The sequence below is a fragment of the Pelobates fuscus genome, chromosome 13 (assembly GCF_036172605.1).
Source record: "Pelobates fuscus isolate aPelFus1 chromosome 13, aPelFus1.pri, whole genome shotgun sequence".
Classification (NCBI taxonomy): domain Eukaryota; kingdom Metazoa; phylum Chordata; class Amphibia; order Anura; family Pelobatidae; genus Pelobates; species Pelobates fuscus.
In genome coordinates, this window is record NC_086329.1 from 78,222,071 (window position 1) to 78,245,731 (window position 23,661).

General features: G+C 40.4%; 1 protein-coding gene across 1 annotated transcript; it reads right to left on the reverse strand.

Annotated features, from left to right (window-relative positions):
* Positions 1-332: 332 nt before the first annotated feature.
* On the reverse strand, positions 333-23,661 carry CHP1 (calcineurin like EF-hand protein 1). The gene is made up of 7 exons (XM_063439058.1): positions 23,493-23,661; positions 19,988-20,060; positions 5,362-5,442; positions 4,231-4,358; positions 2,294-2,355; positions 2,052-2,174; positions 333-1,147 (listed from the first exon to the last, which is right to left on the reverse strand). The coding sequence occupies exons 1-7, from the start codon at positions 23,557-23,559 to the stop codon at positions 1,094-1,096; spliced, it is 588 nt and encodes a 195-aa protein (XP_063295128.1). The 5' UTR covers positions 23,560-23,661; the 3' UTR covers positions 333-1,093.

Genomic DNA, 23,661 nt, shown 5'->3' on the forward strand with positions numbered 1-23,661 from the left:
TTCAAACAACATTTCACGACTGGAAAACACAGGTAAGAATAAAATTAATGGCAGCTCTCCAGTCTGCTACAAAAAAAAAAAATATATAAAAATATGCAGATTTCATACATTTTACAAAATGTCTTTGAATTTCTCATCACGCTTTTAACACACATTCAAGTATAGCTGATATTTTAAGGCAGCAATAGAACTCTGTGCTAAGCAATTTTATGTAAGAGAAACAAACCATAAACACACACACACACACAATGTACAACACAAAATACAAAGGCAATCCACTTAAAAGCTTGGATAACTCACTGGATTTGGGAATTGGTATACAGTTCGAGAAATAGGATGCATACATCTTTATTTTAGCAATATCTTACATTATTTTATAGTTACATTACATTAAAATATTAATCTGTCCAAAACATCAGTACCTCCTTAGAGGTTTAGTTAATACACAATTTACCATCTGGTCTTGGTGTGGCAGAAACGGGGTGACAGAGGTCTCGATACAAGGATATAGAAAGCAGAGATGATATTTTGACCCCACCAGCTATATCATTAAGCATGTCTACCCCAGAGATTTAGAAAAGTGTTTGGTTCTAAAAATTGGTCTAAATTACGATAAGTAGGGCAATCACCATGAAACCTGCGGAAGCAACAGGCACATTTCTTTGGTGACTCCTATTGCCTAACATTTTTGCACAACCTTTTAGAACAGAACACACATTATAAAATACTACCCCCCCTCCCTGCTCACCATCAAACAAACAGGTATGACTCTTGATTCTCAACTTTCTGGAAAGTGACCCCTATGATTTTCTGCCACTTACCAGCATGGTATAATCACAGAGAAATTTTCAAATTGGGTATCTTAGGATAAAAACAACAAGTTAGCAAAGTATAATAATTAGAGTGAGACCCTATACTTTTTTTTTTTTAATGATTAAATAAGCAGCACGTCTTTCTTTGTCAAATTACGTGATTTTCGTACTGTCTAATGAACTAGAGTTTTCCGTAAGTAATGTCACAAAACATTATAGGATTGGACTGTGCAAAGTTTGAGAAAAAGCTGTTTTTACAGCGTGATGTCCAGTCTTCGAGATTAGTGTAAGAATCGAATGCTCATTTTCTGCTCGACGTCAACTTTCTCCAAAACCTGAAAAATAAGAGCAGAAATGATCATGTCAGACGACACACAAGTCACAGAGACCCTTCCCTATGAGCATAACAGAGGCAGACCTACTCCTACACAGTATGATGACAGATATTCACTCAGTGTATATCACAGTGCCTGCCGCATATCTAATCTCTGCAAAGTGCCACATAAAACAGCTAGAGACAAATCTGCATTTTATCAAAAGAAAAGGACTGCCCTCATTCCAGGAGCCAGGTGGTGCTTAGGTTAAGGAACGGAAAATCCCTTGCATATAATACATCCAAAAGGAGGCTTCGGGCAGGTAACTGGGTTCAAGGTGCAAAGCGGTTTTATTGGATCAACACACGGAGTTCTGTACGCGATGATCCAATAAAACTGATTTTCACCTTGAACTCAAGACTCTTTTTGGATATTATATCTGCATTTTAACTCCTGCGTTAAATAGTTGAGAGTTCAGACACCAGAATAATGAGCCAAGCTACTTTCTAGTGTAATTATTAGCGATTCGTGATTTGGGGATAAGCTCAGTAGTTCAATTAAAAGAAATGAACATTATGATTAGTACTTCCTGTTTTGTGCTCACCGTCACATTGGGGGAGACTAGAAACTGCAAACTTCAAACAGGAGTACATTTCTCATATTTATAGCATTTTAATACATTTTTAGAATGCAAACCAATTTAAATTGATGGGTCAGCTCCAGCCTGCAGTGTCTCTTTAACCCCTTAAGGACACATGGCATGTGTGACAGGTCATGATTCCCTTTTATTCCAGAAGTTTGGTCCTTAAGGGGTTAATAGACCGCCCCCAAATAAATATAAAGATAGATTTACATTAGTAGTTTTTAACCCAATTAATTAATTGAAGCTATATTCAAAACTAAATAGACAACAGAGTTACCAGACCTTGACAAATTCTGAAAATGAAATAGCGGCATCTCCATCTTGATCGGCTTCCTGAATAGTACGATCAGCAATGCTTCCTAACTGATCATCCGATATATTTACTCCCACCATCATGCGCAGGACCTTATAGAAGAAGTGGAAGAAAAAAAAAAAAAAAAAAGTGAATTACATTTTGCGCAATACCAATATTAGGGTTACTATGGCAACTGTAATTAAACTAATGTTCAAACATGACAATGTACCTGCAAAAGCTCATCTCTGGAGATCCTGTCATCTTTGTCTAGGTCATATAGTCGAAAAGCAACTGAAACGGAGGGGGAGAAAAGTTAAATTTAAAAAAGATCGACCAAACAGTAGATCGATCACAAAAGGTTGGTGGTTGGTAAAAAAACAAAAAAAAACACAAGACAAGGTATTTAAAGGGAACCAGTCAGGCACCTACCTGACCAGTTCCTCCACTGCGACCCTTCTGTAACACCCGCCATCGGTTTGTCCTGCTCGGGGAATCTTCCCCAAGCAGCGCAAACCTTCTCCATGACACAAACACACCGGCTTCATTGCCAGCGTATGAACTAGGGATCGACCGATATTCTGTATTTTCAGCAATATCGGTATCGGCCAATAAAGATACAGATATTGCAGACCAGGGCCGCCATCAGGGTCCTGGGGGGCCCAGCAGCTTCCCTGTCTAAATTTTGCAGGTCCCGCGGCCATCAGTGCATTGCCACGGGTTACCAGGGCAACGCTCCGCGCGGCACGCAGGCCGCAAGAGTTAGACAAGGAAGTTGCTGGGAAGGCGAGTCTGCTGGGCCCCCCAGGGAATGCCATTTCCCCTCTCCTTGGCCAGGTAAGAAGCAGGGAGGGGGGACTAAAACAAAATTTTTAGTAAAAATGGTTTTAAAAAGTAAGAAAATAAAAGTGCAAGCCCCTCCCCCACATATTTTAAACACATTACATACCTACACAAACACACTGCATTCACTATATATACACACACACACACACACTGCATTCACTATATACACACACACACACACACACTACATTCACTATATATACACACACACTACACAAACACTGCATTCACTATATACACACACACTACACAAACACACTGCATTCACTATATACACACACACTACACAAACACACTGCATTCACTATATACACACACTACACAAACACACTGCATTCACTATATACACACACACACTACACAAACACACTGCATTCACTATATACACACACACACTACACACACTGCATTCACTATATACACACACACACTACACACACTGCATTCACTATATACACACACACTACACACACTGCATTCACTATATACACACACACACTACACAAACACTGCATTCACTATATACACACACACTACACAAACACTGCATTCACTATATACACACACACACTACACAAACACTGCATTCACTATATATACACACACACACACACCACAAACACTGCATTCACTATATACACACACACACACACACACACTACATTCATTATGTACACAGTACACAAACACACTGCACAAACATACACTACACAAACAAACAGCATTCACTAATCAAATACGCTCACTGCATCCACTACACACATTCTTGAAAACATGAAAAATTCTGACTGGCATGTATATTTTGTGCATTTACCTGAATAAAAAAAAAATAATAATAAACATGTTCAGTTTACAGTAGATTTGTGTAGAAATAGTTTATTTTTTCAAAATGGTAAATGTACAGAGTATCGGTAAATTATCGGCCTGAAAGTTCCCAGATTATCGGCTCTTAAATTTTTAAAAAAAAAAAATCTATATCGGTCGATCCCTAGTATGAACGGAAGTCACTCTGCTCTTATCCTCTTTAGCCAACGATAGCAACCACAGGTGAAAAGCAGACCTCTTGTGGGAGGTCCCTTCTGCTATCCCTGTAAATCAATTCTCTGGAATAGCGTCTATTTATAAATGTTTATTAGACCTTTTTTTTCCCCTCCCAATCAATTTTCTAGTATAACTGCTAGCACAATGTATAGATGAAATGCCATGCTCTTTAGAGCAAGTAGTTAGCGAGGTGTAAGTAGATTCACATAGGTCTAAATGTTTGATGTCAGAAACAAGACGGCTAGATGGCATGGAAAGGCTTCGAAATAACATGACCCTTACACAGCAGTTTGTTGTTTCGACTGTTCAGAGGTTCTGGACTGCTCACATCTTTGGACTTTTCATTATCTTCTATTGGCCGGAAATGAGCCAGCGTTCTCATAAACCCACGGAAATTTACCTGGTCCTCTCTGGAGAAATGAGAGAGAAACATTTATAGAAGGAAGAAAGAGGCAAAACTGAGATTCGTCCTGTGATGTGCACACAAAGGGGGGGAGGATGGGGGGGGTTATTACATTTTCATTAATACAATCATCTGAATATGAAGCAATTAGCATTGAAACAGACAGAAAAAAAAAGCAACATTGCAGTGGTTTCCATGGTGATTACACCGCAGTTAGAACTTTGCTCTAATGTTCTGTTCTCTACATTATTAGAACGGACCTCCAAAAAGGTTTAAATGGGACCGGTCACTACTCTGGTATTTACAAGATTGTCAGTGTTCGGTCACTAGGCATTGCTGAAAGGCATCACAAAATATGAAGCTGAAATTGTGTTCATCAAAATTATGTTTATACAAAAAGCAGCATCACATAAACCCCATCGGATACACACACATGCTCACTGACAAGCGCACATACATACACATGCGCTCGCACTGACAAGCACACATACATACTCACATGCACTCGCACTGACAAACACACATACAAACTCCTTAACAGACAGGCCAGAGTGACGTCATATTCCGGCATCACTGCAGTGCGACCGAGGGAGCCGAGAAGGGGAGAGTGCTCCCTCGCCGCCCGCCTCAATTAACAGCGGCACCCGACCAGGGCCGAATCCCTAAATTGGGTTCCGCGGAACACCAACTGGGAAACGCTGCTATAGAGGATCCCACAGTCTCAGGATATTTCACAAACATTTATTTTGTACTCTTGAACATGTGCAGCAGATCACAAAGAAAAGAGGTTTTGAATTGAATTTACTATATTTCTACAGGCCAACTACCAGAGCACCATGTTCTCCTGCATACTGGACAGAGGACCTGTGATCAAATCTAACCAGGCCAATTCAAATCCTGAACATCAAGCTAGAACTACTGCATTCCCCAGGCCATGTACTTGGGAATCACAGCACCTATAAACCAAGATGGTAGAATTCTAAAAGTAAACGTAATAATAATACACTTACCCTTCAATAAAAAATGCATTGATAATTCGATCACCCAGAGGATTGATTGCCAGCTCTGGTATCCGCTGGAAGTCTTCTCGACTACAATGAAATAAAAACAAGACATTTTAATAGAGAGGCTTTTTAGCAAAACAAATACTATCTCAATAGTCTTTAAATTACTACATTTAAAGTCACCCTTGACTAATAGGGGCACTGCATTTTTCACGGAGATCGAGAAGTCATGGAAGAAAAAAAAAAAAATAAGTATTTGCAAATTGTCCCTGTGATTACTTTAACCAATGACGTGACGGTCAAATCACTAGTTTTTGGGGTTGTGCATGCAAGGTCACTTACTGGTATTCAAGGGGTTAACGACATTCGATCAAACGCACATTCTTTTAATTTAAATGAAGAAAAAAAAAAAAAAAAAAATTACAAGTGGTTTCCACTCTATACCACCTATTTGTACATAAAGCTCTTCCTTACTTATTTAACCCTTTAGCTGCTGAAAGGATGGTGATTTGAGGTTGCCATAGTAACCAAATTAAATGGAGATGTAGAAAAAAACTAACCTACAAGCCAGTCTGTTGACAAAATTGTGAGCAACGCAAAGTTCATGTTTTTTTGTGGTTTAACTTGGCATTCCTAAACGGGGTTCGTCGTGCTAATAACCAAACACAGCAGTAATTTGTTCCAATGGAGCTATAGGATCGGTTGCTCAATGCAGTGGAGGAGAGATCAATGAATGCTATAAATGTTTCCCCTCTGATCCAGATTCCAGAGGACTTGGGTCGTGCTCTAAAAATGTGTCAATAATGAAGAATGTTTGACAAAATAAATAAAAGGGCACTAAAAGTCAACCATAGCTGCTTGAACATCATTGGAATTGCAGTCCAGATACACCCGGTGAGAGGGGGCAAATATAGCCACTTCTGATGTAAAGAGTGTGTGGATGTAAATGGGGTGCGCATAAGCTGAAACAAAACAAAGTTGTAAAAAACACAACCTTTGGCAGCAGTTAGAATCAAGGACAGAAAGGAGAAAAGTAAAAACAGATAGTAAGCAAGATGTTCAACACTAGAAAATGGATAACACGTGCATGATGCCATCCTATTTACACAGCATGGTAATCACGTGAAACCAACACCATCTGAACAGCCTTTCATGAGATTTAGAATAACTGAACATCCCAGAGTTTATTCACTCAAATGGAAATTGTGGAGAATTGACAATGTACAAAATAACTTAAACTAAAATAAAGAAGCAAAGTAGGAGAATGACCTAAAAGTCACAATTTTCCGTCTGTCTCCCTACTCATCCCACAGAAGGAGTCTGTTCTTGTCAATTCACTACAATCCCTGGTTTAAAGAGCAAACACAGAAACAAAAATCAATAAAAAATAAAAAAAATCTATAAACTGTTAAACCATGATAGGTCATGCTTCCAATTACAGACAGTTCTGCAATGTAGTTACACAACAGTTAAATGTTCTCATATGGGTCCAAGAGCCCACTTTCTATATTCCAGACTGACACTAAGGACTGCCTCAGCTTCAGAGAGGTTTGGGCCTCCCCTTATCTAGCATGTCATTCTGTCTCGGAACACCATTATACATTCCCAGCACCGTATACAGTTATACAGTAGTCCAGTCATAAGCAACCTTCGACACTCGAGATGTTTTGGACTACACCTCCCATGATGCTTTGCCAGCATTATGGGTGTACGAACATTATGGGGGATGTAGTCCACAACATCTGGAGTGCCAAAGGTTGCCTACCCCTGCGAGTAGTCAATGGGAGCCCCAAAGTTGTCCATGCAGACACAGCTTGCAAGCCCACCAGGATCCTTCTGTAACAGAACATAGTCAAACAGGCAAGCACTGGCCTATGAAATGTACTTTTCTCATGTATCCCCCCTTCCGTTCCCCCACCCCAAATAAAAACCTAAAGTGTGTGAAGGCATTTTCTCACCATTTGCCATTTTCGAGTTGACAATTCATCTAAAATAAGTAGTATTCAAGAATCTAATAAGTTTTGCTTATTATATAGACCTTACCAAGGCATTTTTAAGCAGGTACAAAGTACAACCTAACATTTTGCGAGGCACTAGATAAATAGTTTAATAAAAAGGGCAGTGAGATAAGCATGCAGGTATGAAGGGAGCGGCATGCAACTGGTAAAAACCATGAGTGAGTTTCAATAGAAAGATAAACACTATTCTTGCTCGATGTGGTATAAATCAATGTGCTAGATTAGACCTTTGTAGATATGCACGTTCTGTTTACAAAGCTGCAATTTCTGGAGCAATACAATCGGAAAGTGTAATCAAGCATAGAATCAGATTAGATTGTAAACTTATGGGCACTCACTCATACAGAACAGAGGGTTTAATATAATCTACAAAGCAGGTGGGACCTGACAGCCAAGATGGCCGGACGGGTTTCTTCTTAGCTCTGACCCGTCTGAGCAATAAATCAGCCTTGATCACTCAATCTCAAAGATTAAAGCCTTACACGAGTTGAAATCTGACATATACCGAGCAGGAACAAGTTAATGTGGGTCAAGCAAAACGTATGTTGAAAATTAGACTAAGAGAACATTCCTACAACATAAAAAGAAAGTTTGAGAAACACACCCTGTCGAAACACTTTATGAAAGGTCCACAATGGTGATCCCAAAACACTTGAATTCTGTGGGATCCAAACTAGTACACATACCCTGGAGAGGAGGTGATCTTCGTAAAAGATTAACCAGACAAGAAATGTTTTGGATCCACAGTTTAAAAACCCTAGTCCCATTTTGGCTTAATGCAGAATTAGAACCTCATTTTGGAACTCTTCATTTTATCCAACCTAGCTCTTACGTCCCTACACCTAGTCCCTACTACTGGAGGTTCATAATTTATAGATTTAAGTTTGTTATTATGTGAAGAAGATATTAAAGGACCACTATAGGCATCCAGACCACTTCAACTTAATGAAGTGGTCTGGGTGCCAGGTCCCTCTAGGATTAACCCCTAATGCTGTAAACATAGAGAAACTGCTATGTTTACAAATGGGTTAATCCAGCCTCTAGTGGCTGTCTCATTGACAGCCGCTTCTCACCGATTTTTACAGTGAGAATGCTTTCCTATGAGACTGGCTGAGTGCGCGCGCAGCTTCTGCCGTGCATGCCCATTCAGCTGATGACGGGAAAGGAGGAGGAGAGTCCCCAGCGCCAAGGAAGCCCGGTGCTGGAAAAAAAGGTAAGGGATTAACCCCTTCCTCCCCGGCGGGAGGGGGACCCAAGGACCCTATAAAGCCAGGAAAACTAGTATAGTGTTCCTTTAAAGAAAGAATTGATTCAATTCCTCTAGAACTCTGGATCTATATACCTCTGATGTTCGAATAACGTGCTAACGTGGAATCATGTATATACGTGTTTCTTTAGAACTTTTATGTAAGAATGTATCCGAATTTATTTTATGTTAACTTCACCATTGTAACAAAAATGAATTACAAGCCACTGTATTATCTCGGAGGATGTTGATCCTTTCAAAGAAATCGACATACCGTAACTCCTGTCTCTCCTTAAATTAGATCAATTAAACAAACAATTTTCTCTACCTACACCTAATCCCTTCTAAATAAGATGACCATCTGTCATTAGTTATTTTACAGAAAAATTACCATTCATTTTTGGTTTTTATAATTATCTTTTTAACATCATCATGACGTTTAATATAAATAAAATATAGCAGCTTGTATATACCATGTATGAATTTTTACAAAGATTAATTTATTATTTATCCGACAGTTTAAGCAAAATTTTAAAAAGATAACAAGCGAAGCAAAAATTCGACTTACATTAATCTCTTTATGAATGTTATATTATGATTGTTTTTAGTATCTTTTCCTAAACCTTATGTTTCTATACACTGATATTAAGACGTTGTATAAGTTTTAGAGTATATAATTGCATAGAAGATAATGTATGTACATCTGAATTTATTGATGCACCGTCTAATTTTAGTGAATCGATGGTTTACACATGAAAAGTCCTGCCACAGAAGGACACAAGTGCCTTTAAGAAATACTGACAGGCAGCATAATTTTACAGGGTATATAGACCATGATAGGCAGATTCCTCACCATCTTGAGAAAGCCCGCCAAGTGCGGGCGAAACATGTTGATGTGCTGATGATTAAGCTTCCATTCACCTTCATCTCTCCGGTACCAGCAGTAACTTTTAGCTGGTTGAAGCAAAGGCGTCCCTCAGGTTTCACCATCACTACTGCTTGAAGACAGGACTTTATACGGTTTCAGCTGCTTCAACGGTAGGGTAACACTTTTTTTCACTGCATGTACTGGACTTACTACATAGTTACATAGGCTGAAAAGTGACTCGCGTCCATCAAGTTCACATTTGTTTTTGCTGTTTATTATTTATTATTATTAGTTGTTATTATATTACATACCACTTCTCTTGTTTTTCTTTCATTATTTGTCAAATAAACTGTGTTTGATTTCATCCCCCTTGAAGTATTTTTAGTAAAAACATTTCAATACGGAGCTGTGGATTTTATTTCTGATCACAATACCCGAAATACGGTCATCAAACCTGGCTAATGTATATCAACCAGTGTAGAGAGACTTTACAGTAAATTAATATACTGTCACATTTATTCCCCATTTATTTATTTTTTTAATAAGAATTAAAGGCAAGACTTTTAAAGCACTGACACTTTCTACATTGCTTGTTTGTATTGTAAAGGTCCTTAGGAATCACCTTTCATGTATTTAGCAGCTTTCACTTTATTACTAAATACCTGTATTTTATTATTTTAGATTGATTTTGCGCTTTTTTGATTTTATCGTATAAAGGGACAAGTTAATGCCTGAATTCGGTACTCCATGCAATTAAGCTGTCCGACCATGTGGCCTAGTCTGTCTGGATGCATGGTGACCAGGAGAGGCTGCAGATCTCCCAACACAGACAGGGCCAGCTCTAAACGACAATCACTCTGTAGCCCCGCAACCCCCCCAATGATTCTGGGAGTGAATATAGCGCAGAGCCCCTGCCGCCGTCTCACCTGCAGGGCCTGTGATCCACACCTCTGCCCAGGACTACGGATCCCATTCTGGGCCTGAGGCCCGCACAGAGGACCTCACGGCCAGCCACCCACACACCCGGAGGTTCCCCTGTGTACTGGGACTCTTTGGTCTGCAGTGCACTAATACCAAACAAAGAAGTAGGATTCTTGGTGGCACAGCTATGGCTCCTCTTGAGACCTGGACACTGGGAGAATACGTATTCTGGTGCGGGGCAAACCATCCACTGCTCACAAGCTCCAGCATGACGCCTGGCTCTACAAGAGGGCAATTAAAGGCAACGCCCCCGCATAACTGTGGACTGTCTCCCGCAGCATACCTGGAGATCCCACTTACACTTGGAGTCTTCTATGCTTCTTCACGCTTACCTCCTCATAGTGAGGAGTACCCAGTGGTTCTAAAGCTACATATGAGTATGTTATTCAATACTTTCCTTAGTCCAGCTTAGCTTAACATCAACCTTTAACATGCTATTAGTTCCCAATTGTGTTCTACTCTATCCTTGTGTAGTCAGTGCAGTTAGTCTCCAACCTCAGATAACTCCTATCAGGACCTGCCCTGATTCTCATTCCGCTCATTCTTGATTGTATACGCTTTATTTATTTTTTTAAATAAAAAAATTGCAGTATTTTATGTTATGCTTGTTCACGACATTACCATTCCTGTTAAAACAGTTTGGAATACCAAGCGATCACTAAAACAAGGAGTTTTTTACCTCTATGTCAAGGGCACCGTTGTATGGTTAGTTAGAAGGGGGTTAGGAAATTGCCACGTGCAATTATATAAAAGTGTATGCTCTATGCCAGGGATAGGCAAATTGCAGCACGCAAGATTTTGTGGACTTTGTGGAGATATTTCCTGATGCTTTGGAAGCATTATAATGGTAAGAACATTATGGGAGATATAGTGCACAACACCTAGAGGTCCAAAAGTAGTCTACCCCGGTAGTTAATTTGGCAGAAGCGAACAAAAAAATAAATAAAAAAATAAAAAATATATATATATTTTTTAACTGTAAACATTTTCTGAAAATTTCACCATCCTTTATGTACATAGGAATATTTTCTATATCTACCTGAAAGTGAACTGGTCACATATTTTGGAGTTAACACTGTGTCTTTAACAGACATACATCATACGTCAACAGGAACCTTATCTATTTGGGAGTCAGCCTAAATCAATATGGCCAGTTCCACACCGAAATGTCAAGGAATATTCAAATTTATATGGTAAATCTAGTTCACTTTAATTATCAACAATGAATTAAAAACAGGTTTTTAACTCATTGAAGCAGTATGGCATTGCAATGGACTTTTGTTTGATTTTGGTTGTCCACCTAAGCACCTGATTGGTTAGTGAGGGATGTTTCATTAGAATTAATGGTCAAGTATTTCTTGTAATGGCCCCTACAGCAACAGAATTCATTGGGTCTCAGGCCCACTTCACTTTGTATTGTTGAACAAGACTGGCTGCTGGCACCCACCATCATTATTAAAGGAACACGTTAGTTGATTGTAGTAACAGGCACGCAACAGGGACTTGCTAAATATAGCACCAGAAGGTTTTCTATGTACATAGAGAGAACTGCTGCTATGCAGAGTGTCAAGCAATGTAAAACAGATTTTACAGCATTAATCAAAGACATGCCAAGCATTAAATGTACAATAATGCATCAATACAGCTTCACGCAGTAATTCTCATTTTCTAATCAGTACTATATGGGTGTACATTACATAGATGAAGTGGGGGGTGGGAGAGAAACTAAAACATACAACATTTAAGGGTTTATTAATTAAACTGATTTATAGAGACCTGAAAGCTGATTTAAGGGGTCAAAGCCAAGCTGGGGAATCAACCTGAATTATTTAAAATTCTAGTGTAATCAATAAAGTACAAGCGTTTAAGGTGATACCAATATAAAATAAATGTCCCCAAACAAAAGAAATCGCATGCACAACCTGGAGAAAAATAGACACATGCAGCTTGGAAGTCTGAATTCCAGCTGCATGACTGACAACTCGTAGGGGGCTGATGTTTACATATCATTGCAGTTATAGCAGTTTGGAAAAACGGCGCCTCAGAAGGGGATATGATAACATTATACAAATATATTTGGGGCCAATACAAATCAGTATCTAAAAATCTATACAAAGGACACAAGGTCACACATTTAGGCTGGAAGAAAGGAGATTTCGTCTAAGGCCAATAAAAGTTTTTTTTACAGTAAGAGCAATAAGGATATGGAATTCATTGCCTGAAGAGGTGGTTTTGTCAGAGTCTATACAGATGTTTAAACTGCAATTGGATAAATACTTGCAAAAACATAACATACAGGGATATCATTTCTAATTAGTGGGGTAATAGCGGATTGATCCCAGGAGACATCTGACTGCTATTTTGGGGTCAAGAAGGAATTTTTTCCTAGTTTGTTGCAAAATTGGAAGCGCTTCAGACTGGGTTTTTTGCCTTCTTTTGGATCAACAGCAAAAACATGTGAGGAAGGCTGAACTCGATGGACGCAAGTCTCTTTTTATAGGCAATCTTCAAAACTGGGAGTTGGCGTATGGTTCTCTCTGCACCATCAATTTTACAATTACACAAAGATGCTCTGGTACTTAAAGAAACTCTTTAAAATAACATACTACACATTAACAGAATGTTCTTTTTTCCACGTTGTATCCACTTCTGAATGTTTGATAATGTAATTAAGTTGTACTGTGGAGTAATTACTTGTAAGTATTCCAAGTTAATAATTATCTTGTAAAATAGGCATCACGTAAATCAGAGGAGAAGGACTCAAATTATATGGCATTAGCTTGGGAACTAACTCTTCAAGAATATTATTCATGTCTGTTTACATGACTACACCATTTGAGGACCAATATAATTTCACCTCCTTCTTGGAACCATGTTAGTTAAACAAGAATAAACACCATCACTATCAAAGATATACCCACACAAACACAAGAACACTACTCGTGTTAAAAAGTAGTCCCTTCCCACTCATGAAATACCCGTTACACTTCCTTAAAAACAAACATAAAATTATTTGTAGGAGGCTGGTTAAACGGCCCCAAATGACAAATGCGCTCAGTATCTGTTTGAAATAAATGTAGTACAATATTACACTGTGTGTGGAAAAAATATATGTTTGCCAGAGGTTGGTGGCTTCACAGCTTTTGGACTTATCTATTTACTATGAGACAATCAGTATTGTTTTCCTCTTTTGATCAGATCAAAAAGTGCCTCCCCTATTTAAAAGCCGGTCTGGTTTCTTTTTGTTTGTTTTTTTAAATGGACTATCTCCAGGTTTTCTCTTTTCTTTCCCAAGTCAAGCAACTCTCCTTTGTTAGCCTCAATTGTGGTCAGTTATGCATCAATCAGCCCTACCCCATAAGCGCTCTACCCTGGCATTGAGGTTCCCATCAACATTTCGATACAGTTCACATTCGCCCCTGGCTAACACAAGATAAAACAAACCTTCCTGTTCTTATTTTTAACGCTTTTCAGTCTCACCCTGTCCTACCATCTATTAAATACTAGTATATTCAACCTTCTCACTTTGCAACATTTGGTTAATTCTCACAATTCCTGTGATTTCCTGTATTTTTTTTTTTTTTTTGAATTCTTTATTTTTGTGGGTATACAAAATACGTTAATGCTTTACATCGTGTGCACAATGTTTTCATGTTTAACACATATGAGATACACATAATAAAATCACTACTGGCAACATTTACACATTCGCTGAATTCACCCTTTTTTTTTATATAGAAAATCGTATAGGTTACTCCTCTAGCTTAACCCTTAGTTGGAGTGTCGCGTGTTAGGAGGGTGCATGGAGCCGGCTAGATAGGCCCTGCTTTTGGATGACGGGGCTGATGGCCTATGTGGGCTCTCATAGTTAGTTTTAGGGATACTCAGGTACGTGGCCTACGGCCGCTTAATCCGCTCGGGGGGGGTCATCTTATACAGAATCCCTTGCTATCCGCTCTTGGAGCCAGTTATCAATTTTAGATCTTAAATGGTGAATAATAACTTTAAAGGAAGGATCTATGGCACAATATTGCACTGAACATAGTTTTCGCTAAGAAACTTGACATGTAGTAAAAATTAAAAACATAAAACAAAACATAACGTAAAACGAGACCGCAGCTATGCGGAGAGTTTGTAAGCCTGTGCGGGGAGTTCAGCATGCAGTCCTGCACAGACGACCTGTGTGGGTCGGTAATGGATTAGTCTGCTGGTCAGTGTGCTCAGGTCTGGGAGCTTGTCGCGTTCGATACCCGTTCTCTAGGCGCAAACGGTATTATGTCTTCCACGTTCCATGTCGGGCGGGCTCCTGAAGGCGCCGCTGGCAGTGTAAGTCCAAGTGCTTGGAGGAAGTTGGTCGCTTCGGATATACGAGACAAAGAAAACGTCTTACCGGCTCTTTCCGTTGTGAGACGGTTTATACCCCATTTATAAGGGATGGCATTCTCCCGCAGCTGTAAGGTAACTTGGCGAAGGGATCTGCGCCATGTGAGGGTCTGTCTGGAGAGGTCCCTGTAGAACGTCAAGGTGTCACCTTCAAAGGTTATCGTTGGGGAGCCTTTTGTGGCGCCCATCAGGGCTCCTCGGTCTGAGTCTCGGACAAATTTGAATAGAACGTCCCGTGGTGCTTCCTGGGGAGCCTTAGCCGCTTTAGGTAGACTGAAGCAGGAGTCCAGTCCCACTTGCTTGGCCTGCTTCGGGACCAACAGCGTAGCTATAAGCCTTCTGCAGTAGTGTGGCAGTTCCATGTTGGTGACTGTTTCGGGCACCCCCCTGATTCGCAGGTTTCTGGCTTTCGATTTATCTTCCATGCCGGCCATTTGGGCAGTCAGTGTTGCGCATTGCTTTTGCAGGGATCCCAGCATTGCATCCGTGGCTGACTGTGCCACCCTGGTGCTCTTAAGGGACTCTTCCGCCGAGACCACGCGTGTAGATGTCACTTCGGACTTGCGCCATGTCTGCATCAAACATTGCTTTAATATTAAGCATCAGTGCCTTAATGTCAGCCTTTGTAGCAGGTGCCGCATCACCCAGGTCGTATTGCTGTGGTGCCTTGATTTGTGCCTTGCCGGGAGTGGAAGCAGAGTCAGGCATGCTGTCCTCATCCGAGGAATGCGTGGTATAGGCCTCACTCGGCGCCATTTTGGCGGGCTCCTGTTGCTGTGCCGGGCGCAGAAAACTGCCAATATCCTGAGATCCATAGGTAGGATCAGCCCGGCTTTTCTCCCCATATCGTAAGGGGTCCGGGGGTCTGATTATTTGGTCCCGGAATCTGCTTTTAGTGCCGAGATGAGAGTTTTAGCGGGTCTCGGTGTCGGAGCTGCTTCAAGCTGCGACTTGCTCGGTCAGGCGCTGGCTCCGCCCCCCCGTGATTTCCTGTATTTTTAAGATGTCAATTTGATATACCCTGTCCATTTAAATAACCACAATCTACTACTAGCAGAAATACTGGGATCTCTTCACGATTTCAGCTGGGAATTCCATTCCTTTCACTCTCCGTGAATTGGGACCACACATCAAAAGTGATATTTCTAGGAGGTCATGTTAAATCGAATGTTGGTTTTTGCCATACTCTAGAAAACTGTCCATTGGAGAGATCCCGATAGATATACATTATCTTTCTATATACCTTATTTCAGATTATTCGGTCATCGATCAATCCTACATTTGGTGGAAGAGTCACAGTTTGGGACCCGCACAGAAAAAGTCTTGAAACAGCACAGTGTGTCATAAAAAATGAACTCAGAACAGTATGGTGCCAGGGCAGGGCATATCTTCAAGAGCGCTTCCGCAATGCGCACAGCATACCAGCCATTAACGTTCTGACTGAGGGCCTTTTTAAAACCGTCCGCAGAGATATGCGAAAAATGATGCGCCCTACCACTGCCATCGTCACGTTTTTAATGTCAGACGGCATACCAACAAAACTTTGGTTAATCACATGGGAATAAGAACATCATATAAAAAGGTGTTATATTATTTAATATTTAACTACAAACAAGCCTGAAACTGGAGGAAAGGCGAATTAACGACCGTATGAGCAAATACAACACTTCTGGAACATTTTACGAGCAGAGATTTGTGGACGTTGACTACCAGCTAAAAATTAAAATACACACTGGGTGACCTTGAAATTTAACACCGAGACGCTCTGGAGAACGAACTAAAGAAGCACTTACAAATTATCCAGGTTAGTTAAATTAAAATGCCATCAGACTTGCGTACTTTCTTCCATTTTAAACTATGCGAAAATTAAGAAACATTGTACAGGACACAACATGAATAAAATACAACAGTCCAATAAAGGAGGAAGGTTAACACAGGGAAAATGGGGGAGATTTTTCAGTCCCAATGCAGGGTGTGGAGAGGCTGAATGTCTGTGCTGCACATGACCCAAGAAGCACCTCTAGTGGCCATCTGAGTGACTGCCACTAGAGGCATTTCTAGGCAGCAATGTAAGCACGGCCTTGTCCTTGACAAGGCAGTTTTTACATTAAAAAGCATGCAGGGGTGCAGCCAACCTTATCAGACGTGTGTCAGCAGAGCTCCGCCGAAACGAGCCTGAAATAAGCGATATACTCACCCACAACACGTAAACTTCAGCCCCCCATCGGGCCACAACGAGATGGGGAAGAGGTCCAAACACCAAGGAAAACCGACAGAGGCACGCGACATCAGAGATCTTCTCCTCCGTCCCACACAGGCCTCGAGCTACACCGCGCCCCCCCCGCCCCCCCCCCCAAAAAAAAAAGGCGACGCGGCCTCTGCCTCCTCCAAGGACCAAGCAATGAACGAGCTGGATGAGTTCCCAAGCTCAAGGGGACTACACCTCCCTTCCTCCGACGAGGATAGCGAGCTGCCCTCCACAAAAGGAGATATCAAAGCCCTGCTCCGCAATCTCCGCATGCTGTTTGCCGCAGATGTAGCCACACTGCGTGAAGAAATACAAGCAGTTGAGGGGCGCGTCAAGACAACAGAAAAGGACACAAAAGACCTAGCTGCCCGATGTGTGCAACTGGAAGCCCAAAACACGGAGCTACAGCACAGCCAGTCTCAGGTCACCGCCCGCCTAGACGCACTAGAAGACCTGCACAGAAGTAGAAACGTAAAAATCCGGGGTATCCCGGAGACTGTGGTCTCGGGCGACATAACACACTACATCGGGAGACTACTTACCTCCCTGCTCACACCACAACAAGCACGCCTGGCAGAGATAGACGGAGCGTACCGCATCCCGAGAGCCGCCAAAGCTCCAGCAGATACCGCACGGGATGTCATACTACAGCGGAGAACACGGACAGCCCCATGACAGCAGTAAGAATTAAAGCCAACCACCCATTTGACAATGCCACCCTATCCTTCTATCAGGACCTGTGTAGGCCCACAGTGCTATGGAGAAGCCGGCTTAAGCCACTCACAGTCACGCTCCGCCAACACTCCATCCCATATCGATGGGCATTACCCAGGAGCCTGATTATAACCCATGGGGGTACAACAACACGTCTGACAGACGCAGCGGAAATGGACTCAGTGTTGACCGCGCTAGGATTACCGACTGACCCGGTGAGCACCACCCAAGCCTCGAGACAGCAGCCTCCTCAAACTTGGGACATGGCCAAAGTGCAATCATTCAAGCCATCCGGGGCCCCCACCTCGTCCTTCACCTCATTCAGAGCGCAGAGGGCCGGCCGGCCCACAACCGACACGTGGGACCGGAGAGGGGAAAAATAAGTTAAAAGGACTGCCTGATCATACTACCGCTAAGTTCCTGGTTTTCACTTGTGATCTCTCACTCTACTTCAGTTTAATTGTAATTACTGTTAACGTTATTTACTTGTCTAGATATATTATGTTTACCGTACAATGTACTGCGGGATGCAACAAGTACTAACAGAGGGGCTGAAACTATAAGGCAACTCACACAGCTACACAGGCTTCACTAGCCCTAGCGCACACACCGACTCCCGAGCACACGGTCTAGAACGAATCACTATATATGCACACAATGACATATAACCCATAAAACTACAGAACACGAAAATAAGGACATGAAAGTGTAGTGCACCATTAACACGAGACCAAAGCCTAACCACATTACAGCGGGTATACGCCCGCCTCCATATAACAATGGCGACCTTCTCAATAGCATGTACCATTGTCATCCATACTATAGACAGTCAGAAAAGCCTGCATCTTACCCAATGCTTTGACTCTCCACTGTCAAAACATTACTTTATTTTATTATAAAATTTAAAAATGTGCCGCGCCAACTCAAAATGTCTAATAATTATGCTACTCGCAACTTCTATTGTGGCTGGACAGGTTAAATGATACTCACACTGTTAACTCATCCTTTTATCGTAAACTTACAAATGTACCGCCTACTCGTATGCCGCATCAAACTTATAATGTCTGTGACTGATATTCAGCTTGCAACAGCTATTGTGGCTTAACAAGCGTACGGTTATTCTGTGCACAATAAAAATAAAGAATTAAAAAAAAAAAAAAAAGCATGCAGGGACTGACTATATTCGCCAGAACAACTACATTAAGCTGTACTTGTTCTGGTGACTATAGTGTCCCTTTAAGTGCATCTGTCATGCCAAACAAGACTTGATGTCACTTTAACCCCTTAAGGACCAAACTTCTGGAATAAAAGGGAATCATGACATGTCACACATGTCATGTGTCCTTAAGGGGTTAAAGAACCTATAAATGTCTAGATGAAGAGTTAGGCCTTATTTTTTTTAACCTTTCTAGATATTACAGCTGAGACAATAGCCTCTTAGGGTGCCCTGAGCTATGGGAAAGCAGCTGCCCCCTCCCAATAACATGTTCACATTCCAACCTGTACATTGGAAATTCTGTAATTCCCAGTGTGCCACACTGTACGTTTGTTAGGATTTACAAGGGCCAGATTCAATTTAACAAGATAGATTCATAAAACACTTTAAACACAATAACCACTACAGCACTCCATAGTAGTTAAAGTACCAGCAGTGCCCTTGCACCCCAATGTAAGTTTGCAAACCATTTTAGAACGGTGTGATTTCTTACCTGGGGTCCACCTCCACTCCCTACCTCTCTGCAGTGTCCAGGGGAGCAGAAAGTTTTCTGAGTTAATCCCAGGCTTAGCACATTTGCCAAGGTCGCTGTAGCAGGAGCTTCTGTCTTTTCTGTACAATGCTGTGAGGCAGGGAATGGTACCAATCAGACCCCATTTAAGAAGTCGTCGTAGTCAAATGTTTTGACTACTTACACTGGAAAGGAGGAGTCAGAGGACTCCTGATACCATAAACACTAGATGTTATGTAGTGGTTATGGTGCTTGGATTGTTCCTTTAATCTTGATACCCCCCCCAACCCAAAAATAAATTATACACATCATAGATCATATGCGGCAGCATGATGTGTGCGGGATTAAAAGACAATTATTATCAACTGAATTTTTTTTTTTTTTTTTTTTTAAATGTATTACAGTAAAGACTTGGCTATTAGATTATACAATGGTTTTAAAACATACCTTAATGTTCCATTTTCTCCTTTATCAAGACTGGTGAAACGACTATATAGACGTGTTATCTGGCTATGTGAAACTATAAGAGAGAAGGAAAAAAAAAAAAGTTATAAGAAAGATAAAATGGACCTCGGTGTCACAAGGCTTTAATTAACTTCACCTAGATTTAACCCATTAAAGACCAGGACAGTCGGCATTGCAATCTGTAAATGCTGGAGTTTAAATATACATTAGTGCATGACGATAAGCTTACACTTTATTTCCAGACAGTGATACTAAGAAACTGCTGAGTAAATGTGTACCGTACGGATTAGTAGAGAACACAGACAATATTTCTGTTCTCTTTGTATACTGGGATTGAGATCCAACTGGAAAAAATATAGTTTGCCAGCTTTAATATCACTAACTGGACGGGACATTTAAATGTGTAGATTAATAAAAAAAACGTATAATTAATAACAAAAACATTGTTATATTGTAATAGAGTAGATTGTCACTGATCACTAAAAGGAGTTAAAATGTATCAGACATGGCTTTGTTTTCAACAAAACAATTCTTTGGGAGGGGAGATAAATGTCATAACCAAATTTTGACTTTTTTTTAAGTTCACATCACTTTAACAAATGAAACCGTTCTGCCAAACTTAAATTCTTAAAAAAAATAATTAAAAAAAAAAATATATATTTTTTTAAACCCCCAAGATAATGAGATTTAGTGAAATATGCATTGGCATTCCACCATGTTTTACAGGACAAAGGAAATTTCCACAACGGAGTCTCAACCAGTATTAAGACAATTTGAATTACTCTCACAGCAGACCTTTAGCAGTGGGCATTTATAAGCACACTGAAGTCATGTGAAAAAGTTTTCATTGGCATGATATCAAAGCCACTACCAGACACAATTAGCAAGCAGCGCAGAAACAGGCAAAGCGTGTGCAGCAAATCCTTCCTTGAATGGCAAGTGCCACATCATTCTGCACAGACAATAGCTGAAGCACATACCATGAAAGAGGGGCAAATTATACATCCAAGCGCACTTAAGGCCTTATTCACTAAATACTGAATTTACAACCAAAGTGCAAAATAGCTGCAGTGGTGGGAAATCAGATAAATTGAAGAATGTTTTTTGGCTTATATTCCTCAAACTGTGGGTCCTCCAGATGTTGCTGAACTACAACTCCCATGATTCTTTGAATTACATAGATAGCCAGAGAATCATGGGAGTTGTAGTTCAGCAACATGTAGGGGGCCGGGTTTGAGGACCCCTGGCTTATATATTTCACAGAATGAAATCCAGGACATGTATATAATGTATTCTACGTAATGCTCTACTGTATTTGGGAATATGACTTATGAGGATCACATCGACAGAGAAAATTAACAATTCAAATATGTTCGTTGGGTAATGGGTGAGTGTAGGCAGTCACAACTTAACAAACCTGGTTCTAAGATTAATTTAATTTAATTATGGCCAGAAATTCTCAACTATACATGATAAAAAATAAATACATCCCAAATTAAAATATAAAAAAAGGTCTGTAGAGTTCACCCAGAGTATATCGCAATCAAAGTATTGTGAAACACTTTGCTCTGGCAAGTTATGCTAAATCACGGGTTAAACTTCTCTTTGGCAAGTTATGATATATCACAGTAGAACACTTCGCTTTGGCAAATTTTGCTAGATCACAGATTTTTGAAGATACATTAAACGTTATTAAAAGACCAACTGTCATCTCAAAACTATATTTTAAAATAATTATTTTCCCAAGTTTTGAAAGTAAATATATATTTATTTTGATAAAGTATATGTAAAAATAGATTAGAAAAATGTATCCATTTAGTATATGACAAGATCCTTTAGCCATATGCATGCACCTTGGGTCAAACAGTGATTGAAAAGCAATGGTTAGTCTCTCTGGTATTCCCTGCTTCACTCCCTGCACAGAAACAGTGAAGACCATAGAGACTAATAGATGGTTTTTAAACATTGTCTGACCCAAGGGGCGTGAATATGGCTTATGGACCCAGTTATATAGTAAAAGGCAAGAATGTGGTTCTCTTTTTTATTTAAAAAATATATTTCCTTTCAAAACTTGATAAAAGGATTATTAAATAAAAAAATAGTTTTGAGGTGACAGTCGCCCTATAAGAAGTTACTTCACTATCAATGTAATTTCAGAAGAAGTTATAAGGTAGCGTTTGTTGAATACTATATTGGGGTTACATGGCTGGTAAACCATCGTTTATAGAAGCATTTAGAAAAAGTTTGGAGAACGCTTATTTTATTGTGGTACAAATACAAAAAGATTAATGCAATAGAAACATAGAATGTGATGGCAGATAAGAACCATTCGGCCCATCTAGTCTGCCCAGTTTTCTAAATACTTTAATTAGTCCCTGGCCTTATCTTATAGTTAGGATAGCCTTATGCCTATCCCACGCATGCTTAAACTCCTTTACTGTGTTAACCTCTACCACTTCAGCTGGAAGGCTATTCCACGCATCCACAACCCTCTCAGTAAAGTAATACTTCCTGATATTTTTAAACCTTTGTCCCTCTAATTTAAGACCATGTCCTCTTGTTGTGGTAGTTTTTCTTCTTTTAAATATAGTCTCCTCCTTTAATATGTAATGCAGATGTCCGTCCCAATCACTCCGTTAATAGGCAAAGGTCATTTTATCACGTTGACTATTATTAGTTATTACGTAGCAATAAACCAAAGTGAGAACACTCCAAACACTTTCCATATATCCTAGCAGTAACTCTCCCAGGAAGGACAGATGATCTTTGAGATACAAAGCACACAATGTCTCTATGTATGAACTTCAGGGGAGCTCGATTACAAAACTCACAGTAACATGTATTTAAACTATAGTAACGTATTACCTAGAAACTAATCTGATTTACGATTAGGTACTTTTAGATTTATAGGACGAAACACTTAAGATCAATTTTGGCTTTAAATGCTTTTACATACATTTGCGACGTATAATAAAAAGTGGCTTTATTGCCTTATATTTTTACCTTCACGTTGAGTGCCATGGGCATTTTTCTTGGATTATTATATCAAGAAGGATGACATTTCTCCTTTATGGCCCCTGAAGTTGGAGACTATACTTCCCATGATGATAATAATGATGGGCACTCTAGGCATCATAGGAAATGTAGTCTATTACAGCTGGACTATCACAAACTGGTATTTAAACCTCTTACACAAAATTAAAAAAAACAGGAGACCCCAATAAGAGGATATTGTGAGCAGATCTGAGCCATGGGTGTGATGATATAATATTTACACTGAGTGTCAAGTCATGTTATCTAATCAGAGGGCCTAGCTATTATTACCCAATGGAAGGGGGGGCACAGGGTAGACCCCAAAAACCTGTTATAGGATTACAACCCCCATAATGGGCTGGCAGAGCATCATGGGAGTTGTAGTCCTCCAGGAGCTGGCTGTTATGGCCACCCCCGGCCTAATGTGACACCCCTGGCCCCAGTGGTTACTTACAGCCGGTCTCCTTCTTGATTTCATCGATCTCCTCGTCCCTCAGTAATGTAGAAGACCTGGAGCCCATGGTGAAGGCAGACACTTCCTGTTACCAGCTCCACCTTAACCACCTCTGCCAGCGGCTGGAACACTCGGCCTATTTCAATGAGGGGGCGGGGCCTAGCATGGG

Coding starts and splice junctions, on each gene's coding strand:
- CHP1 (XM_063439058.1), bottom strand. CDS start 23,559: ATGGGCTCCAGGTCTTCTACATTACTGAGGGACGAGGAGATCGATGAA. Junction 5,443..19,987: donor GGAGAAAATGGAACATTAAG/GTATGTTTTAAA, acceptor ATTTCATTGTAG/TCGAGAAGACTTCCAGCGGA. Junction 2,175..2,293: donor CCAGAGATGAGCTTTTGCAG/GTACATTGTCAT, acceptor TTCTTCTATAAG/GTCCTGCGCATGATGGTGGG.